This window comes from Pempheris klunzingeri, chromosome 13 (assembly GCF_042242105.1).
Source record: "Pempheris klunzingeri isolate RE-2024b chromosome 13, fPemKlu1.hap1, whole genome shotgun sequence".
Classification (NCBI taxonomy): domain Eukaryota; kingdom Metazoa; phylum Chordata; class Actinopteri; order Acropomatiformes; family Pempheridae; genus Pempheris; species Pempheris klunzingeri.
Genome location: NC_092024.1, coordinates 19,664,621 through 19,682,867, shown reverse-complemented (window position 1 = coordinate 19,682,867; position 18,247 = coordinate 19,664,621). Strand labels below are relative to the sequence as shown.

Sequence of the window (18,247 nt, the reverse complement as noted above, 5' to 3'; positions counted from 1 at the left end):
CTATCACATAAATATTCTCTAAGTGCATGTTCCAACTCTTAATTGAGGCTGTATTATACATAGGGCAGCATGTTTTTATGGTTGCAAACTTAGCCCAAATGGAAATATAACTTTTAAAACTTGCCTCGTAATTCACTCTGACATACTGTATTGGGCATCCCTGAAAATCCTGCACATTACCAAGAATTAAAATAAAGTAGTTTGGCTTTTCTAAGTGCTTGGTTGCACAATCCAAGCCTTTATCTTGCGGCTCTTCCAGACTCTCCGAATGTACTTGGGTGGAATAGATCAAATTTTGGTGGTGAAACGAGTCATTTTGTGAGGTTTGTGACCCAGAAACATTTATCTGCTCACCATTAGACGAAGTTAGGATTGGCTCCAGCCCCCCAACTTTAAGGATCAGCTGTATAGACAATAGAAGGATGGAGGGACGAGAGAATTTTCAGGCGTCTCTTCCACAATATTTGTCTCTGGTAAGAAGACTTTTGAGCCAAATAGCATCACATTATGGACACTATTGTTGTAATTACACAGTTTGCCGACTATGTAAACTTGGCTTCAAATCTTGGCGCACTTCCTGGAGGTTTGTGTGATGTGATCTCGCCAATCCAGCTGCCTGGCAAGGTTAAGTGAAACAGGTAAGAAGAAATATTAGACAGCTATAAATGTACACAGTAGGGCCTTCTGGAGAATCTAGCATCAACAGCAAAGCCGAGCCTGAGTTTAGACATCTAAGTTAGCACATTAGCACTTGGGAATAAGCGTTCAGTGTACAAAAGTAACATATAGCCAGAGAAAAGTTAGTTTTAGAGTATCTTTGTCATAGCTAAACAACAGAAAGTAGAGTGCAGTATCACAACTCATACAGCTCTGAATTATTTAATCTAAATGAACAGAAAACTCATCAGAATTATCCACTCACGGCTAAGTATAATCACTAACAGTGTGTAATATAGGTAGGAAAATATTAAACACATGTTTTTATAGATGCACATACTAAGGGAAGTGTTATTGGGACTGCAGGTGTGATCCTGGTGTCACCTGAATCACTGGCTGATGTGTTTGGGGGCCAAAACAGTGTAGGAATACTGAGTTCATGTGCAAGAGATCAGGTACAGGAGATACGTGTTATGTCAATGACAATTCTTGTTGATTTTACACAGTATAAAGGCAGATAATTGTAAATACTTATTAGGACCATAAAGTTGAAACGTAAGAAGAAAATGTTAATGTCAGAAGTGGGATTCGAACCCACGCCTCCAGGGGAGACTGCGACCTGAACGCAGCGCCTTAGACCGCTCGGCCATCCTGACATGTTCAATCATCGTAGTGGGCCATAAATATATTCTTTACAACCCCAATACTTTTATTTTTACAGCTTTGTAACTGTTTTATGTTCTTATCTTTTTCGTGAAGCTGCCGCTCTCGGATCAGAAGTATCTCACATTCGCCATCAGTACATTTTGACCATCGTCACGTTTTGTTTCTTTTAGCTGATCTAGTCATAATGACGGCAGGACTGCCCCACCTAGCATTAGTTATATAACGTGTTTGTACGTTTGTAACAGTACTGTAGTGGTTGACAAACCCCACTGTGGACAGTTTGTATCTACTCTGCTGGCTAGCAGTTGACTTAGCAGGTAGCTCAAAGGTTAGCTAGCTAGCTAGCATTAGCTTCAAGTAGCGGAACGCCCATTCCCCTCAGAGGAAAACTGTAAGTAACAGTATAGTACATTTTATTGGTTATCTGTGGGACAGACGGAGCATTGATACAACTGTGTTCAATAACAGACAGGCAGTGAGTGAATGGCTTCATTCAAGCTAAAAGCTAACGTTACAGTAGCTCGCATTAGTGTGTGTAAAACGTTAAGGTGGCTAAGCTAGCTGGGTGGGAAATGACAGCCTCTGTTAAGGTTAGTTAGCTTCAGGGTTCTTGACACATTAGCTGACGTTAAATCTAAAGGCCACACTCCTCTAAACTTTCCGTAAAGCTAGGTGGAGTCTGGTGAGGCCTACGTAGTGTATTTTCAGGCCTGTAGCTTATTATGTTGAAATATGTACTGTTGTCAAACTAATCCTCCTCTCAGACACTGAACTGGCCCAGCCAGTCTGCTGAGGCTGGCTTGACAAATAGCCACTGGTTGTATTTCAGCTTGGACTGAGTGTTTACTTTTTGCACTCTCTAAAGCCAATATACTGGAATTGTTCAACCTGTTGAACTAAAAATACCTGCCTCAAAATGCCAGTGTCCTTCTTTGTATCCACTTGTGTGTTTTAGCCAGAGAGTGAATATTTGCTTCATGTACTCTACATCAAATAATGAAGTGTTGTATATGTTATATATGAACTGGCTTGATTCGACTGTCTTTCTCTCCTCTTCTCAGTTTCACAGCCATGGCCTCCTCTCCTCCACACAATTTCTCCTTTGTCGACCCAGGCAAATTGGCCGGACTGGCACTGCCCAGGATGACCTCTGAATACCAGTACCTGCTGGACAATGGTATCAAACACCTGGTTTGCCTGTGTGAGAGAAAACCACCTTACTATGACTCGTGCCCAGAGTTACAGCTGCACCACATCAAGATAGCGGACTTCACTCCTCCTTCACCAAGTCAGATTGACAGATTCCTTTCCATCGTGGAAGAGGCCAACTCCAAGGGGGAGGTAAGGTCTCAGATACTTGATCGAGTGCTTTAATGGATGGTTGTGCTTATAAAGTACTTTCAGGACTCTCCAGGGTTGAGTCTAGCATTGTACGCTGGCCCACAAGCCACAAGCACTGTAACCTAATATATTTGGCATTTAGTTTTCTTGACTTTGATGAAGCCCCTGGAACAGTGAAAAGGAAAAACTGTCTTTCACAACCTTGCAGCTCGTCCAAAGTGCATGAATCAGAAAGTTAAAAGGGTGGAAGCTTTAAAAGCCTTTGTCAGTGTATGGGCATTCAGTTTTCTTTTAAATTCTCATCAAGGCTGTCGGCACCAAAGTTTTTACTGAAGCTTAGTCTGTTGTTTGGAGTATCTTCTTCCAGTAGTGAGAAAGGGTCAGTATTCATGGTTTTGTTGAGCATTGCTTGAAAGAAATCATTCATTATTTGTTCTATAAAATGTCAGAAAATAGTTAGAAAGACTTGCAATCATTTCTTAAAATCCAGAGTGATGTCTTTAAAATGCTTTCTTTGTCCGATTAACAGTATAAAAACCAAACATTCAGTTTAACGTTGCATATGACAAAGAAAAGCATTGGTTGTTAGAAAACAAAAATACTTCAATACTTCTTGATTGAATAGAATAGTTGGCATTTAATTTTCCGTCAATTAATTATCAATTAATCAACCAACTACACAAGCTCTACCTGCAGAAACAACATGTAAATCGCTGTCTTATAACAGTGACTAATGCAGGGTGTGTGTGCTGTAACATAAATGTTGTGTTGTTCCTCTTCAGGGTGTGGGAGTCCACTGCATGCATGGTCATGGGAGAACGGGGACCATGCTGGCCTGCTACCTGGTGAAGACGAGGAAGATGTCGGGGATCGAAGCCATCAACGAGATCCGCAGACTGCGGCAAGGCTCCATCGAGACTCACGAGCAAGAGAAAGCTGTGGTGCAGTTTTATCAGCGCACAAAGTAGCTTTTACACAGAGGGAACTGTTGTAGTAAGACTTCTGTTTCTGTTTTTTTAGTTAATAAGAATCATGAAAAGTGGAAGAAGTGCCTCAATTATATAAGTACATAAACACATTATTATCTAGGAAAAGGAAAATACAAAAATGAATATTTAAACAGATGATGAATCAAAAAATTACTATTACACACTATTGACTACAGTATGGCCTTAGGACATTTAACAAGGACAAACATTTCTGCAGTAAACACACACACACACACACACACACACACACACACACACACACACACACACACACACTGCCTTTTTACATGGTACTGTATGCTGCCATTTCACTTGCACATCATTACTTTTGTTCATATAGACATTTCTGTTTACAAGGCTTTAGAACCGTCTCTTATGCACTGGACGCCAGGGAAAAGAGACGCTGACGCTCTTTGAATGTGAGCTTCTCAGGAGCCGACGCTCTCTTGATTTTCTCCTCCTGGTTTCTGTGAATGAACAATGAAATCAGCAGGAATACTTGAACTGTATGAATGGGGAATAACTTATGGGGACACAAACAGTAGCCTGTACTGTTTTTAAAATATATCGATAGAGTTCAGTCTTTAGATTTATTTTACTCAGGGATCTCTCTCAAATACTTTTTGGAAGAGTTAAATTGCAATAAGCTCTCACTGTTTTAAAAAGTAAAATAAATTAGATTAAGAAGCTTGTTGTGTGTGGACATTTCTGTGTCATTGAGACGTCATGTGTAGAAATGCTGCATAAGTAGCTGCTTGTGTGATTTGATTCAGTTTCATTGGTTTGCCAAAAACTCACTCATTTGATGCCATGTTGTGATTGTCTTGACCCAATCCGGTGAGTTTTTGATCTGCTGAAAACATGGAAATGTTGTAATGTGCAAAAACTAAGATGTTTGATGAGCGAAAACAGAATAAATAAATTAAATTGACAGCAAAATAGTACATTTTCTTTTCTGTACAAGTGGACAATCACCTGTCTTTGCCTGGTCTTCCTTTTGGGAGGGATGAGTTTCTGCCTGCTTTTCCACCTCTTTCAACTCAGTGTTGATGTTCCCAGCAGAGCTTCTCTTGTTCTAAAGATGGAAAAAAAATTTGACATAGGTTATTGTGGCGTTTTAAATACCAGCTTTATTATTCAAATTTCTCTACAAGTGTTGTTGAAAGTGAATATATAATATTTGTATTATAGCATTTGGCAGAAGCTGTTAAAGGAAAAGATCCTGTGTACTTTTCATCTGTTACATATCATTAACGTTTCCCGAAGTGCCTTTTTAGGGTGGATCTTCCCCTTATGTGCACCTCACCTGTGCTCTTTTTTCCAGCTGCTGTATCGTCACCATCATGTCCCAATCTTCATCCTCCTCCTCGTCCTCTCCTCTCTGCTGGATTTCCTGCAGCCTCTTCTGAAACTGCCACTCCAGGCTGAGCCTTCGGAGCCGGTCGCTCTCCTCTGCCGTGCGCCTCGCTTTGGCCTGGAGCTCCTGCACCTCCTGCTCCAGGAGCTCCACCACGTGAAGCCTCTGCTGCTTCTCCAGCTTCTCCTGGGCCTCCCTCCTCCACGGACCACACATCTCCTGAGGGTCTTTTTTCTTTGTAGGATCCATGCCCTGCTTCTGCTGAGTGGGAGGCTCTTGGAAGGAGACGTGTTTTGTTGGAGGGATGCTGACTTGGGGTTTCGTTGCCTGGTCCCTGTGCATGGAGGATCTTTGCGGCTGTGACAGAAGTGAGGGCTGAGGTAGCTTCTTGGCTGCAGGAACGGGACATGCATAAATGTTACTAGCTTGGTTTTGAGGACTGTGTTTATGTCCATTTGCTTTAAGGGTTTGGCTCATCCTTGCTGCCAGCAAAGATGAACTCTGGAAGGTGGTGAGTGGAGGGTTTGTCTGTGTGTTCACTGGTCTGGTTACAGGGATGTCTATGCGGATGGGCTGGGTCGAAGGAGTAGGTGTTGGATGTTGTGAAAAAGGAGTTTTCCAGACGCCGGCGCCACTTGCTTGGCCGCCCTGCTGCCGTTTTGTAGGAGAGGAATTATCCGAGAGGATGTCATGAGTAGAAACAGCTGAGCGGATTGGGAAAGATGAATAGTGGCTCATGGTTTGCTTTGCATGCTGGTCTCTCTGCTCCCACACATTCTGGCTTTTGTCCAGCAGGGGGCCTCCACTGTCCATGCACAAGTTCTCCTGTGACAGAGCTTGGCGCTAGAAGGGGAGACAGAGATTTTTGTAGCATTTACCTCTGTGTTTTTATCATTTTGTGAACAATAAACGGTGCAAGAAGTACTCACATCTTTTACTTTGATAAAAAATACCACTACAACAATGTAATAGTACTAATTTTCTCCCACTTTTTTCTTAGTGTTAGGTAGTTTGATTGAGTGGTTCTTAAACTAGGGGTCGGGCCCCTCTGAAGGGTCACAATTTAAATCTGAGAGATCATCACATGACTTTTTGTGAAATATTGGACCATTTGAACAGTTGAAATGTCATCATCTGATATGTTTCCTTGGCAGAACTGCTGCCAACTCAGAGACATCTGAAACAACCAGAAGGGCCATCGCTTTTTTTGTAAGGAGTCTCAAAAGTTTTGGAAACTATTATATTCATCTTTAACCATGCATTGTATTTTATAAGCGTATCATGTTTTTCATGTAAATTTTGTATCTGAAAAGTAGCTAGTGTCTGTATCTTTCAGATACATGTAGTGCACAAGCCAATCATATTATAGCTGTCAAAGTTTAAAGCTGTCAGCTGTCATTAAAATAAAAAAACTCAAGTAAAGTCCAAGTATTTAAGTAAAAGTACTTGAGTAAATGTTCTTAGTTACTTTCCACCACTGTGAACAATGTCAACTGTTCATTTGTTTTAGTAAATTGTAAATAACATATGATCAACTATTTTGGTGCCAGAGAAACATGAAGACTCTGTAGCGTTTAATACAGACTTACCATGAAGCTCTTCTTACTGGAGCTCTGTCCATCTAAAGGCCTCGAAGACACTTTGAACGTCGGCCGTGGTTGACTGGATTGAGACAGTTTCTTGTCCTGGGATTTAGGAGTCGGAAGTGTCAGGTATTCCCTGTGATAAGTCTGAACGCAGACGTAAAAAGTAAAGAAAAAAGGCAGAAATTCAGTTAGAGCCATCGTAAAGTTATGCACCACAACACACCGCCATCCATCCAAAATAAAACTATACCAACACCTTTGCAAGTACACAAGCGATGGGATTTATCACATAAAGACGTACAAAACAACCAAGACTAAATCAAGACAACAAACAACCATTAAAAGACAACAACACTCAAGGCAGCAAGACCAGCAGTCCGCAAACAAGAAGCAGTATTACTATACAATATTCTTTTTGGCAGATGCTATTGGAAAGAAGATTTAATGTTTAATGTTCACTGCCTTTTATATTTGCATTTGATGTATCTTTTCCTAAACTTGACCAAGTACTTTTGGTGCCCAAACCTAACCAAACTGCAACTGAAAACTGATAGCAATAAAAGAAAACTGAAATATATAAATTAACAAATAAATTAATGTAATTAACTGTTTTACTATAACTACCATGCTAAGCTAATTAGTCATTTATTGTTCTTTACACTGCGTGACCAGCCGGGGTGTAAATAGCCACTGAAAAATAGACAAGACAAGCTGATACTCTTCTTCATAGTGACTTAATATTTTACAAATGTTGGAAGGAATTAGAAATGCAGAAAAATCTCACATCGGCACACAGGTTGATATTAGAGACAGCAGCGATGCTGTTCCCTCCCACAACAGGGTCACCAGCTTCGCCACCATCCTCGGGGGCAAAATCTGCTGAAACAAGGAGAAAAAATTAAACACACCACTGTTGCTATTGTGACTCGCCCTCAAGCATTAAACATGACGGTATTTACTGTACTGTATGAGCCCAGCAGTGATAAGGGATAAAAATAGAGGAGTACCCACAGGTCATGTTGGGATTGGAGCGATAAAGCTGTCTGTTTCTCTGCATTATCTGGTCCTTCCTCCTTTTGCTGCTTCCATGGAGCTGTTCAGAGGGCCCCGGGTCCACAACGCCGTACAGCACCAGCGCCTTACTGTTTGGCTTAGCGTGGCTTTTATAGCCTTGTGAAGCAAGAAAAGGTCACAAAGGTCACAAAGAGCAAAAAATGGGGGGAAATGGTTGAACTTTGATTGTGTATTTACCTGTAGTTCTTTCTGATGGTGGCTCACCCAACAGAGCCCCCAGGCCGTGGTAGCTCGCTCCAAACTTTGCAACCTGTAAGGTCACAACGGGGCCGGTTTGAATCATGATAGCTGCTGCCCTAAATCAATACAAGATAAATAAGGTCAGTTTGTTGCCCCATTAAACTGTTAATTAAGCTGACGTGTCATTCATTTTGAAAGCCTTTGTGTCATACTTTCAATAAAATTATCTTGGTCTCAGAGCAGAACTGCCTCCCAGTTAAATTTATACTTTTGGTGCAGCCACTACAGTGAATCTACACATTAAATCTCACTAGTTTTGGGCCAGCTGCATCAATTAATCTTTTCATATTCAATTCCTAAGCAACTAGAACCCCCCCTTTGCTTGTGTGTTGAGTATTTATTTGCATTGAAGTTATCTGTAAAACTGAAAACTAATATACACAGCAAAAAAAAGAGACATTATACTGCTGCCACCTGTTGGGTATCTGAAAACTGCTTCATAACGTCGTCGAGTATTTGGATATCTGTATAATATTAATCCACCCAAACATGTTTGTACCATCACTTATATTTCACGACTTTATCTGGAACTTAATAAAAACAAGAAGAGTCCTGAAAGTTATTAGGATACATCCTCTGGGGACAATAAAAGAGTGTGTTCATCCAATAGTAATAATAGAGACATTTCAGTCTGGACCAAAGTGGTGGAACAACCCACCAATAGACTAACAATGCACACATGATATTGCTGTGGGGCTACCTTTCCTGGCCGAGGCCGACCAGGCTCTGACCATCCACACTCAGTAGCTGATCCCCAGCTGTTAACCTGCCGTTCTGCAAGAGATTTTGTGCATTATTTCTGGTACAATTCCATTAAAATGATTATATTCATTCCACATGTGAAGCTCAGTGCGAAAATGTGTCACTTCTCACCATTTCAGCCGGTCCTCCTTTGACAATAGATTTGATATAGATGCCAACGTTATCTTGCCCTGCCCCCTGTGGTGAAAATAAGAGGCAGGATGTTAATTAGATGAGACTTTTAGCAGATATTTGAACAGTTTCAGTCACTGAACGCATCAGAATCAGGAAAAAACATCTTGGCAGATTTGAGGCAGTCACCTTGGCAGCAACAATGCTGACTCCCATCCCACTGTTGAGAGGTTTGTTCAGTGTGATCGTCACAATCTCTGGCTCTCTGTGCGCTGCCTGTTGAAGAAAATAGAAATAAAATACATCACTGTTCTAAAAATCTATTAAAATTCAATTATATTTCAATATATCTGAAACAACAAATGTGTGTTTTTCTGTACCAAGTACATGGCCTCTGCAGAGGAAGTTGGTTCACTGAAGTACACGGTCCAGTCACCTTTGGAGTTTGGCTGGGACGTTAAAGAGCAAAGACCTGGAACAATACAAAAATCAAACAAAGAAGCCATTTTAGGTGTGATTATCTTAGGTATAATACATCCCTTCTATTTTATTTCAGCTTGTTGACTTTTTACAAATATGACAATTCAGAATCCTCTCTACCTTTCTGGCAAATTGGCTCCAAAAATTCCCTGAACCCTGGAGGGATTCCTCTCACAGTGTCACAGGAGTATCCTCCCTCCGGCAGCAGGAAGGGCAGGTGGAGATCGAGGCTCTCCTCCGGCTGGATGTCCCGTCCTTCGCTCCGAATCAGGTTATCTGCTGAGGCCTCAGCGGCCATCACTACGGCATCGATCAAATCCTGCAGGGAGGATGACAAGCGGATCAGACGGCGGAAATATTTCAGGATAAGGTCGTTCTAGTATATAGATTGGCATTTGTCATTCTGTGACAAGGCTTCAGGGAAGGGACATCCAATCTGCCTGCTGTGTCCCTGAGCAAAACACTGAAGACCTTCCTGCAGATGACCCTGACTGCAGAAAAGTTTAATGTTGTACTAATACTGTCCTAGTGTAGTGATTTAGCTGCAGTGGTAGTGGCACTAATTGTAGAGGTAAGTAAAATTGTAAATAACAGAAAGTAGAGGTGGTACTCAGTGGTGGAAAGCGGCCAATGACTGTAATGGTACGTTTTTGTGTATGTTTAATGCTATTTTATTGTACTACATCACTATATCTCAGAAAACACACACACTATACTTTCACTAATTTTTAAACATAAAAAACATGCAATCATATACAGAATAATACAGTTAAAAGCTAATACAGTTAATATAATAATACTCACACAGAACATTCTGCTACATGAACAATATGTAGATCATTCTTACATTTCTTTTCACTTAAATAGGGATGTAGGACATGAAGTTGAGTATTTTAAATTTATTTTAGAAGTCTTTTATTGTACTGACTTAATAAAAATATCTAAATACCTCCTTCCACCACTGGCAGCAGCAGTAGTTGTAGTACCAGTGGTAGTAGTAGGAGTAAGTAGTAGTAGAGGCAGTGATACTTGTAGTAGTTTGCAGTACTAGTAGAAACAGCAGCTGTAAGCAGCAATGCCATATGTTATGGTAACAGCAGTAGTAGTAGTAGTAGTACTCTTTGTTGTCATGGTAGCAGTAGTACTCTTCGTTGTCATGGTAACAGCAGCAGCAGCAGCAGTAGTAGTAGTAGTAGTATTAGTATTCTTCGTTGTCATGGTAACAGCAGTGGAGGCTCAACTCAGCTTCTCCACATGTCACACTAGCTAGCAGTTACAGCACTAAGCTAGTTGTTGTAAAACTTGCCCACAACATGGAGACAAACCAAACGCAGCCCGTTTAGTGAAAGCTGGATATTTAAATTGACAACTACCCGCCCGCCGCTGCCCCCGGTGTCCACTGGGCATTTCGTAGTTTGTTGTTAACTCTGGCTAACTCCAGCTACCACAAATGTTCCTGTCCCGCCGAGTTTCCTGTCCCGCTGTCAACAGTCTGTGGCTTCACATCAGCAAGCTAAGTATCTGCTGCTGGCCCTGACACGTTTAATGTGAGTTTATGCTCAATTACTGTCTGTGTGTTTGGCTAAGCTAACCGTAGGAGGCTGCCAACAGCTGCTAACTAGCTAACACCATCTCGCTCTTTTGTGTGTTGATATGGTGCTTTAAGCTTTTATGCTATTGTTATCTACGGTCTTTGCAGTGGTATCAGATGTGAGCACATGACTTGCAGTGGCTGAGCTAATTTTAGGTTTGTCTTTTATATAATTAGCAGGATCGTCTTTAGCTAACTTTATATGCAAGTCTGGCAAAACCCAGCAAATATTTTTGAAAGTGCAAAACATGCCACTATTATTTCTAAATGTATGTTGTTTTTATCTTTAATCTTAAATCTGTCACAGTGTCAGAAACAAATTCCTGTGAAATGACCCTGTTACATTGTGCCTGTATATTCTTTACAGTCCATACATTATACATCCTTATCCTACCTACCTCATGTGCATGATGGAACCTGTAGTAATTTGCATATCTATTCCAGCATCTTTGTTGTGTTATATGAGGGTTTTTCGAAGATTGTCAAAGCCTCAAAGGTAGAAAGAGAGACACAAACTGGGGCTAATTTGACCCTTGCATCATGATGCTAGATGTTTGAGTATAATTGTTATAGGCTGTATTGGATTGGTAGTTTATTCTCTCCTAAATTGATGCAGCTGCCCTGTATGGGAAACCTAAGTTCCACTAGAGGGCAATATTGTATGTGACTTGCACACAGCCCATTCACTAAATTAATTCCCTGTAATAGTAGTTTAAGGGGAAACTTGTCATGGCTTTTGTCACACAGAGGATGGGTAGTCACATTCACATTTTTTTTTACACACATAATATTCAACAAAGTATTAGAAGGATATTTCACTCAAAAGAAATGGGTTTATGTGATTCGCTTTACTATTCTTCATATATTATTCATGATCATATTCATCATTGTTAATTATTTATAATTTTAAATCTATACTGCTGAGCTCCTGCTCTGTGGTTGAGGCTGCCGCTGCTTTCAACTACTCTCACTGCAATCAAAGTGCAGGTCATCAGCACTAAATACCCCATATATTGTCTCTGTTCGCTCTGATCTGAGTTCTATTTAGTGGTTGTACTTTCATTTCTACAGGCTCAGGAATATCTTGCAAGGATTGTAGTTTCAAACACGGTTTGCAGCAGAAACGTGAGAGTGTAAGAATAGATGAAAAGTACTCACAGGGGGAATGTGAGGCTCAGTGGGTGCATAGAGGTAGCCAGCAAGCAACGTCTGCAGCTGCAGTGAGTTCAGCCTGAAACAGGTATTCTGGATGTCCTTCGCGTCTTTCATTGAGTACTTATTCATGGTCAGGAGCGTGGTTGCCTAGAAACAGCCAGGCAAAGCTATTTTAACAGCTTGTACCAACTGAAATATGTGCTCTGACATGTAAATAAAATCTGAGATAAGAACTGCAAAGCCTCAACAATTTCAGAAATGTATTAAGAGCAGTTTTTGAGGCAGAAGCTGGCACTGTAGACAACACTGATCCAATTTTCATAAAAGCTGAGAACAAGTCTTGTTATGGATATTCAGACAGGGAGGGAGTGACCTGGATAATGTGTCCGAGGTGGCAGTCAGCAGCCAGCTCCAGGCCCTGCCTCTCCGCCCAGGCTTCGATGGCCATGAGCCTCTGGCGGAGAGCAGCTCCCCAGTAGTGGGAGCGCAGGCCCGGGGTGTTTGCCTCTGGACTCATGAGCTGGTTGAAAATCCAGGCACTGACAAAGTGAAAGAGCTGGGAGAAGAGCTGGATGGTGAGGGCAGGGTTGACCCGACAGCGGCGTAAAAGAGACATGGTGTTCATCAAGGTGTTCAGCACCATCTCTGCGACAGACAAGACAAACATTTATAGTTTTTGAAAATGTCTTGCTTCGTCACAGCTCATGAATTATGTGGAGTGCAGGGTGAGATAATTGTAGCTGTATTATTTCTAAAGAAGCAAACATTTACCTATACCAACAGGCAGTCTGCCATGTTGCTCAGGATCAATCAAAAAAGTTGGCATGTGCTTCCTTAACTCATTCTGTAGACACTGTAGCAAGCAACTTGGGGGAATAAAACACACATATAAGGCTTTACACTGTATATTTTGCATAACATCCACATGCAAGCATTTTCTGTCTGGAAGCCTTTAACTAACAAGCTTTATCATTCTATTAACTTCATCCTTACATAAAACAACATAAACATTTTATCCCTTAAATATCCCTCTCACATGTTTGGCATTTCTGTACTGAGACTCTGGTTGCAATTGCAATCAGTTTGAGAATTTCTTCGATTTCTTGAATGTGAATATTTTCTGTTTTCTTTACTCTTCTATGACAGTAAACAGAATTTCTTTGGGTTGTGGACAAAACAGGCACATTTGAAGACGTCATCTTGGGCTTTGGGAAACATTAACAAGTTTCACTATTTTCTGAAAAACTCATCAGTTTAATCGACAATGAAAATAATTGTTAGTTAGAGTGCAGTGGGAAAGAACCTATTTTTAAGTGGTTTGTTTTGGTGGTCTGAGACTCTTAGAGTGCCTCTAAGAGGACTTGAAAAGGTAGAGAGCGCAGTGAGCAGGGTCAGATGTGATTGCAACACCGCGTTTGATGACATGTTTTTAGTACAGTGGCTCATTTTTGGATAGTAGAAGGCCATGTTCTTGGATGACTGATTGCACATGTGTATTCAAACTTAATCTCTGGTCACGTCTGTACCTGTAAGCTTTGTGCACCAGGTGGGACAGATCCAGCTGGCTTTGCTGTGTGAGCGAACTGAGGTCTTTGTCATGCTTGAGGAAGTTCAGCAGCTCAGAGGAATTGGCCATCCAGAAGGCGAGAGCACCGGCGATGGCCTGCTGCCTCTGCAAGGCAAATACAGCAGCAGTGTCATGTTAACTCAGAGAACACCTGGCGGATGTGCCTTTGGTTTCTCAGTTTGCTTGTAAACTGAGTTTGCGTGCAAATGTAACAGAAGTAAGAGGTTTCTTGTACTTGCCTGGATGACCTTCCCTGTCATGGCCACCATTTTGTTTGTGATCGAGCTTACGCTGTGTGCCTGCCCTGAAGGTGGGAAGCCTCGCCTGTAATGGCGTTGCAGAGCAAAGCGTCCCACAGCATAGAGGATGTATGCAGGTGAGAGCTTGAAATGAACTGTGGAGCTGTTAGTGTAATTTATGACTGCAGACAGGAAGGCTTCCTCAGCTGAAATGGAAAAGATACCAGCAGGGGGCAGGAGGAACGTTAGGAGAGAGAGGCCAGTGAGCTTTCAACTGACAAGCATCAAACCAGAAAATAACACTGTGGAAAAGTATTTTGTTTTATACTTACAGTTATCACAGATTTGAATTCCAATTGGTAAACCAGTTTGATCTGAAAAGTCGGGATAAAGACTTCCTGCGTGCTTAACTCCTGTATTTTAGCAGAGAGAAGTCATCAGACATCATGTTTATATTATATAAGGTAGTCCTTATTGATTGGAAGTGAAACATGCCTGTACTGAATGAAAATACATGGGCTCCCTTCTTCACTAGACTGTACAGTTCATTATCATTTTTCGACAGTTTGCAGGTTGCTTACCCGGGGCAGCCTGCCTCTGTTGCTTTTGTGTCTCATGGTCAGACACACAAATGCTGTTGTTGTTCAGAGGCTTCTCAGTTGACCTGGATATTTGTTTAAAGGGGTTGATGTTATTCTGATGGTTAGGCAGGCCTGAAGCCAGCGGGTAGGAAAATGAAAATTACCAGTGAACAGTGAAACATTTTACCCATTCTCATCCTCTGAAATCTTGTCAGTGGCTTTAGTTTTGTTCTTTTCTTTCTTCTTGTCTTTTCTTGACAGTGTCCTCTTGAAGTTTTGGATCATGCCTCCCTTTTCCTTCTCGTGACAGTTTTCCTTTATTGTTCAATGCAAGAAAAGAACGTCCATGTGTGAGATTACGAGCGACTTAAGAGAGAGTGAAACTGCAGACTAGATTATTGGTTTGATGTGTTACCTCCAAACTCTCCTTGTCTTTCTTGAGCACAAAACGTCCTTCTCTGTTGTGTGTGTTCCAGTTTAATTGTACGACTAAAGGCCTCTCATCTGGATCCAGTTTACGTTCTTATTCCAGGTACAAAACACAGTAAAGTGGTTTTAAACAAGATACAAGATAAAAAAATCAGAAATATTAAATTTACCATCAAATGACAGTAAATAAGATAAGAAAATTATAAGATGAGAAATTCAGTTGTTGCAGCAGCACAAGGACAGAAATTGTAGGTCAACACGTCTAATATGAGTAAATAGCAAACACGACAAATATATATGATATCAAATGGTAATGATAATGATCCTTAGTGTTTGATGGTATGTAATAACATTTATGGTGAAATAAAGTGATATAGGATAGCATGATCTACAGTATAGTACAGCAATATCACTTAAAATATCAAATATAGTATAGTGCAGTACAGTGTGTGTATATAATGAATGATAAATATAGGATAATATATATTCATACTGTATTTGTTCATCAAAAGTGTCACTGATTCATTTTCTGTCGACCCACTGCTTGATTAATTGACTTTTTGTTTCAGCTCTAAAAGTTCAATGAGACATCCTTTTAATTCATTAACCCTACATCGCACAAAAGAAGCAAAGAAGCGGCTAGAAGCATTATTTTCACTGCGAGTCACCTGAGTTGAGTGATTACCTTTACTGGCGTGAATCTCATACAGGGAATAACTTGTGGTCAGCATCTTCATATCAGGCCGGAATTTCTCTGAAAGAGTTTCGATGACCTCCTGAGTTGAGGAGTTGCTGCTAATGCGCAGGCACTTTGTGGCCACATTTCCTCCAACATGGTCCTCAAAGCAGAAGCGCATCACACCATGAAACTCCAAGCTCTACCATAAAACAGAGAACAGATTTAGTTTTTAGTTTAGACACCATATTGTTGAATTGGTTTTGAGATTGAATAGGTCAACCATGTAGGAATTTATAAAGCTTTCAAAATGTCCCTGAATGACGTTCCTGATGTGCAAATGCTGCCACATTCTGTCAGAATGATGCCATGTAATATTAACTGTAATCAATTAAACCTTGCACATTTTATAGCGTGTTGGCCTTCTTTTATTCCATTCACACATCTTGTATTAAACCAAACAATCAACTATTCATAGAGCGTTAGATCTGCATTTACAAACAGGAATGCAGTCAATAATATTAAAGAAAATCAGTTTCATGAGATTTCCAGGATTACAGATTTACTTAATGAAACATAAAACATATGTATGTTTTATATATATTACTACTCTAGTTGCATATTCTTAATCTGTCAATTTCTTTGTATGATTGCAACTCCATACCAAAAAACAACAATAAACAGTGCAATAAACACTATAGACAAAGACCAAAATTAATTGGTGGTGTCACTACAGATCAACAAACTCAAACTCAAAAAAGTATGTTGATTGTCTGATCTGTAAATCACTTGTTTTTGAACCAAACCAAAAGGGAGAAATTAATGTTTTATATTGCTTTTGCACCCCTAGTTTTGCATTAATTTTGACTGAATAACGCACAGGTATTAGGCTACGTAGAGAGCAGCCTGCTACATAAAATATGATAAAATGATATAAACTTACACAAAATATGGAGAAATCTACATTCCTAGACCGCATTTATTTACTGAAACAATATTTGCCTGATTTTATGTTTTGCGTAATACATATTTTACATATCACTAACTCAAAGGGAACTAATTCAAATGGAACCTCACTGCTATACATATTGCGTTTAATAAATCACTAGAATGTATTGAAAAAAGAGTTATTCTCAATTTTTTGGCCGCCATGCCAATGAAAATATACAAGGGGCCAATAAATGACTGATCTACTGGCCAAGTAGGCCAGTGAGAAAAATGTTATGCATAACCCTGTATCTAATGAGCTGCTCAGCTGCAGCTCATTAAATAGCACGTTAATGTACACGCAAATGTCACTTTGGTTTGGTGAAATGCTGGTGTGGTCTTTACTCTTCAGTACCACTAACAACACACTGTCCAGGAGAAGTAGGCTGCAGCGAAGGTTGGTTGTTTTGGCTCTCATTCCCCTGCTGGGGCTCAGCCTGCCAGCTGCTTTCAGTCAAACACGAATACTGACACGCCTCTCCACTTCCCTAAAGACCCTTTTCTTAGTAATGAAAAACTATACAATACAACATATTTATATATAAAAAATATTATTTAATTTTTATTTTTGACAACAAAAAGGGATGGCTAAATGTGATTTCATTTGGCGCTCTTTAAAAGAAACACAACCAGCACACAGTATGCTTAAAATATGTCCTGTACTGATGTCACAGAACATGTTTTCTCTTCTCGACTGTTATAATTTTTTAACTTGACTTTGCAACAGGCAGTTCAATATCCCAAACCAATAGTGACATAGTAAATTTGTGAGCAACTATATCTTTAGTTGTTGTAGTTACTTCGGTGGTGGTTGGTAACTTGTTATATATAAAACATAGACATTTGTAGAGTTTACATGGTTTATGAACCCTGTCTAATGTCTGCAGGCGACTCACCTCATCAGGTTGACTTATTTCAAACAAGTCCAGTCTGTTGTTGTTCCACTGTCTTATGACTTTGGCTAATTTCTCTCGTTCTTCCTCCTCCGGCATTTTCCACCAATTAGCCTCAAAGTTTCTATCTGACTGGCTGCCGTAGATTTTCTAGAAAAAGTCAGAGAGGAATATTCTCTGACAGAAAAGCTCTTATACGTCCAGAGTATTGGATCTATTCGTACCCAACCCTTTCTTCAGTCTGTTCCCCATTAGTTATATACTCATTGTTCTGTGCAGTGAGTTCTTAAGCATAATTGCCTACTTCATCCCCACATCCACATCCCCTCTCCAAAGCCCCCACACCCCTCTGCTTTCATTTAACGGGTCAGCGGATCTTGGTTATGTGAGGCAAACAGTTTCTGTCACAGACAAATCCCTCATCTTTATAGTCCACCACCGAATTTAATCTACGATTTTCTCCTTAATCATTCTCATATCATTTTCACAAGCAAAAGTGCACATTTAGATTTCTGACAAAGGTTTGCTTGTGCAACTATTTACATGTAATTAACAATTTATGATATATTTTAACCATGCTGCAGAAGACATCACAAGTGCTGCCGAAAGTGCGCAGAAGTCTCAAAGACATTTTCACAGTCACCATGAGAGATTTCCATCCTCCTTTTCACAGGGACACGGATATTTACGCTTGAGGGAATCCCACTTCTCATGCATACCAGTGATTTTCAACACAATTTATGGTCTTCCCATTCAGTCAGCACTATGTATGTAGGGCAGCTTTTGTTGGCTGTTCTTTAGGCTTCCTGGGTAAACCTACAATGGAACAAAAGCCTCAACCAAACAAACCCCTAATAAGATATACA

At 40.4% G+C, this 18,247-nt stretch overlaps 2 protein-coding genes and 1 non-coding gene across 4 annotated transcripts; 1 reads left to right on the top strand and 2 right to left on the bottom strand.

The window, feature by feature from the left end:
• Nucleotides 1-1,230: 1,230 nt before the first annotated feature.
• trnal-cag (transfer RNA leucine (anticodon CAG)) lies at nucleotides 1,231-1,313 on the bottom strand. Its single transcript has one exon. It is a non-coding gene; the product is annotated as a tRNA-Leu (tRNA).
• A 270-nt stretch (nucleotides 1,314-1,583) lies between these two features.
• Nucleotides 1,584-4,555, top strand: dusp23b (dual specificity phosphatase 23b). Of its 2 annotated transcripts, none has more exons than XM_070841687.1 (3): nucleotides 1,584-1,714; nucleotides 2,385-2,664; nucleotides 3,447-4,555. In XM_070841687.1, the coding sequence occupies exons 2-3, from the start codon at nucleotides 2,395-2,397 to the stop codon at nucleotides 3,630-3,632; spliced, it is 456 nt and encodes a 151-aa protein (XP_070697788.1). In that variant the 5' UTR covers nucleotides 1,584-1,714; nucleotides 2,385-2,394; the 3' UTR covers nucleotides 3,633-4,555. The 2 variants fall into 2 exon arrangements, with proteins under 2 accessions (XP_070697788.1, XP_070697789.1); XM_070841688.1 differs by lacking the exon at nucleotides 1,584-1,714 and adding an exon at nucleotides 1,768-1,798.
• LOC139212006 (afadin) lies at nucleotides 4,003-17,513 on the bottom strand. The gene is made up of 24 exons (XM_070842446.1): nucleotides 17,385-17,513; nucleotides 15,511-15,703; nucleotides 14,812-14,918; nucleotides 14,584-14,711; nucleotides 14,397-14,479; nucleotides 14,148-14,228; nucleotides 13,816-14,021; nucleotides 13,536-13,681; nucleotides 12,781-12,875; nucleotides 12,383-12,654; nucleotides 12,013-12,156; nucleotides 9,384-9,582; nucleotides 9,164-9,255; nucleotides 8,973-9,059; nucleotides 8,784-8,849; nucleotides 8,611-8,684; nucleotides 7,848-7,966; nucleotides 7,608-7,766; nucleotides 7,381-7,475; nucleotides 6,600-6,740; nucleotides 4,960-5,853; nucleotides 4,629-4,728; nucleotides 4,452-4,503; nucleotides 4,003-4,120 (listed from the first exon to the last, which is right to left on the bottom strand). The coding sequence occupies exons 1-24, from the start codon at nucleotides 17,478-17,480 to the stop codon at nucleotides 4,027-4,029; spliced, it is 3,723 nt and encodes a 1,240-aa protein (XP_070698547.1). The 5' UTR covers nucleotides 17,481-17,513; the 3' UTR covers nucleotides 4,003-4,026.
• Nucleotides 17,514-18,247: the final 734 nt, after the last annotated feature.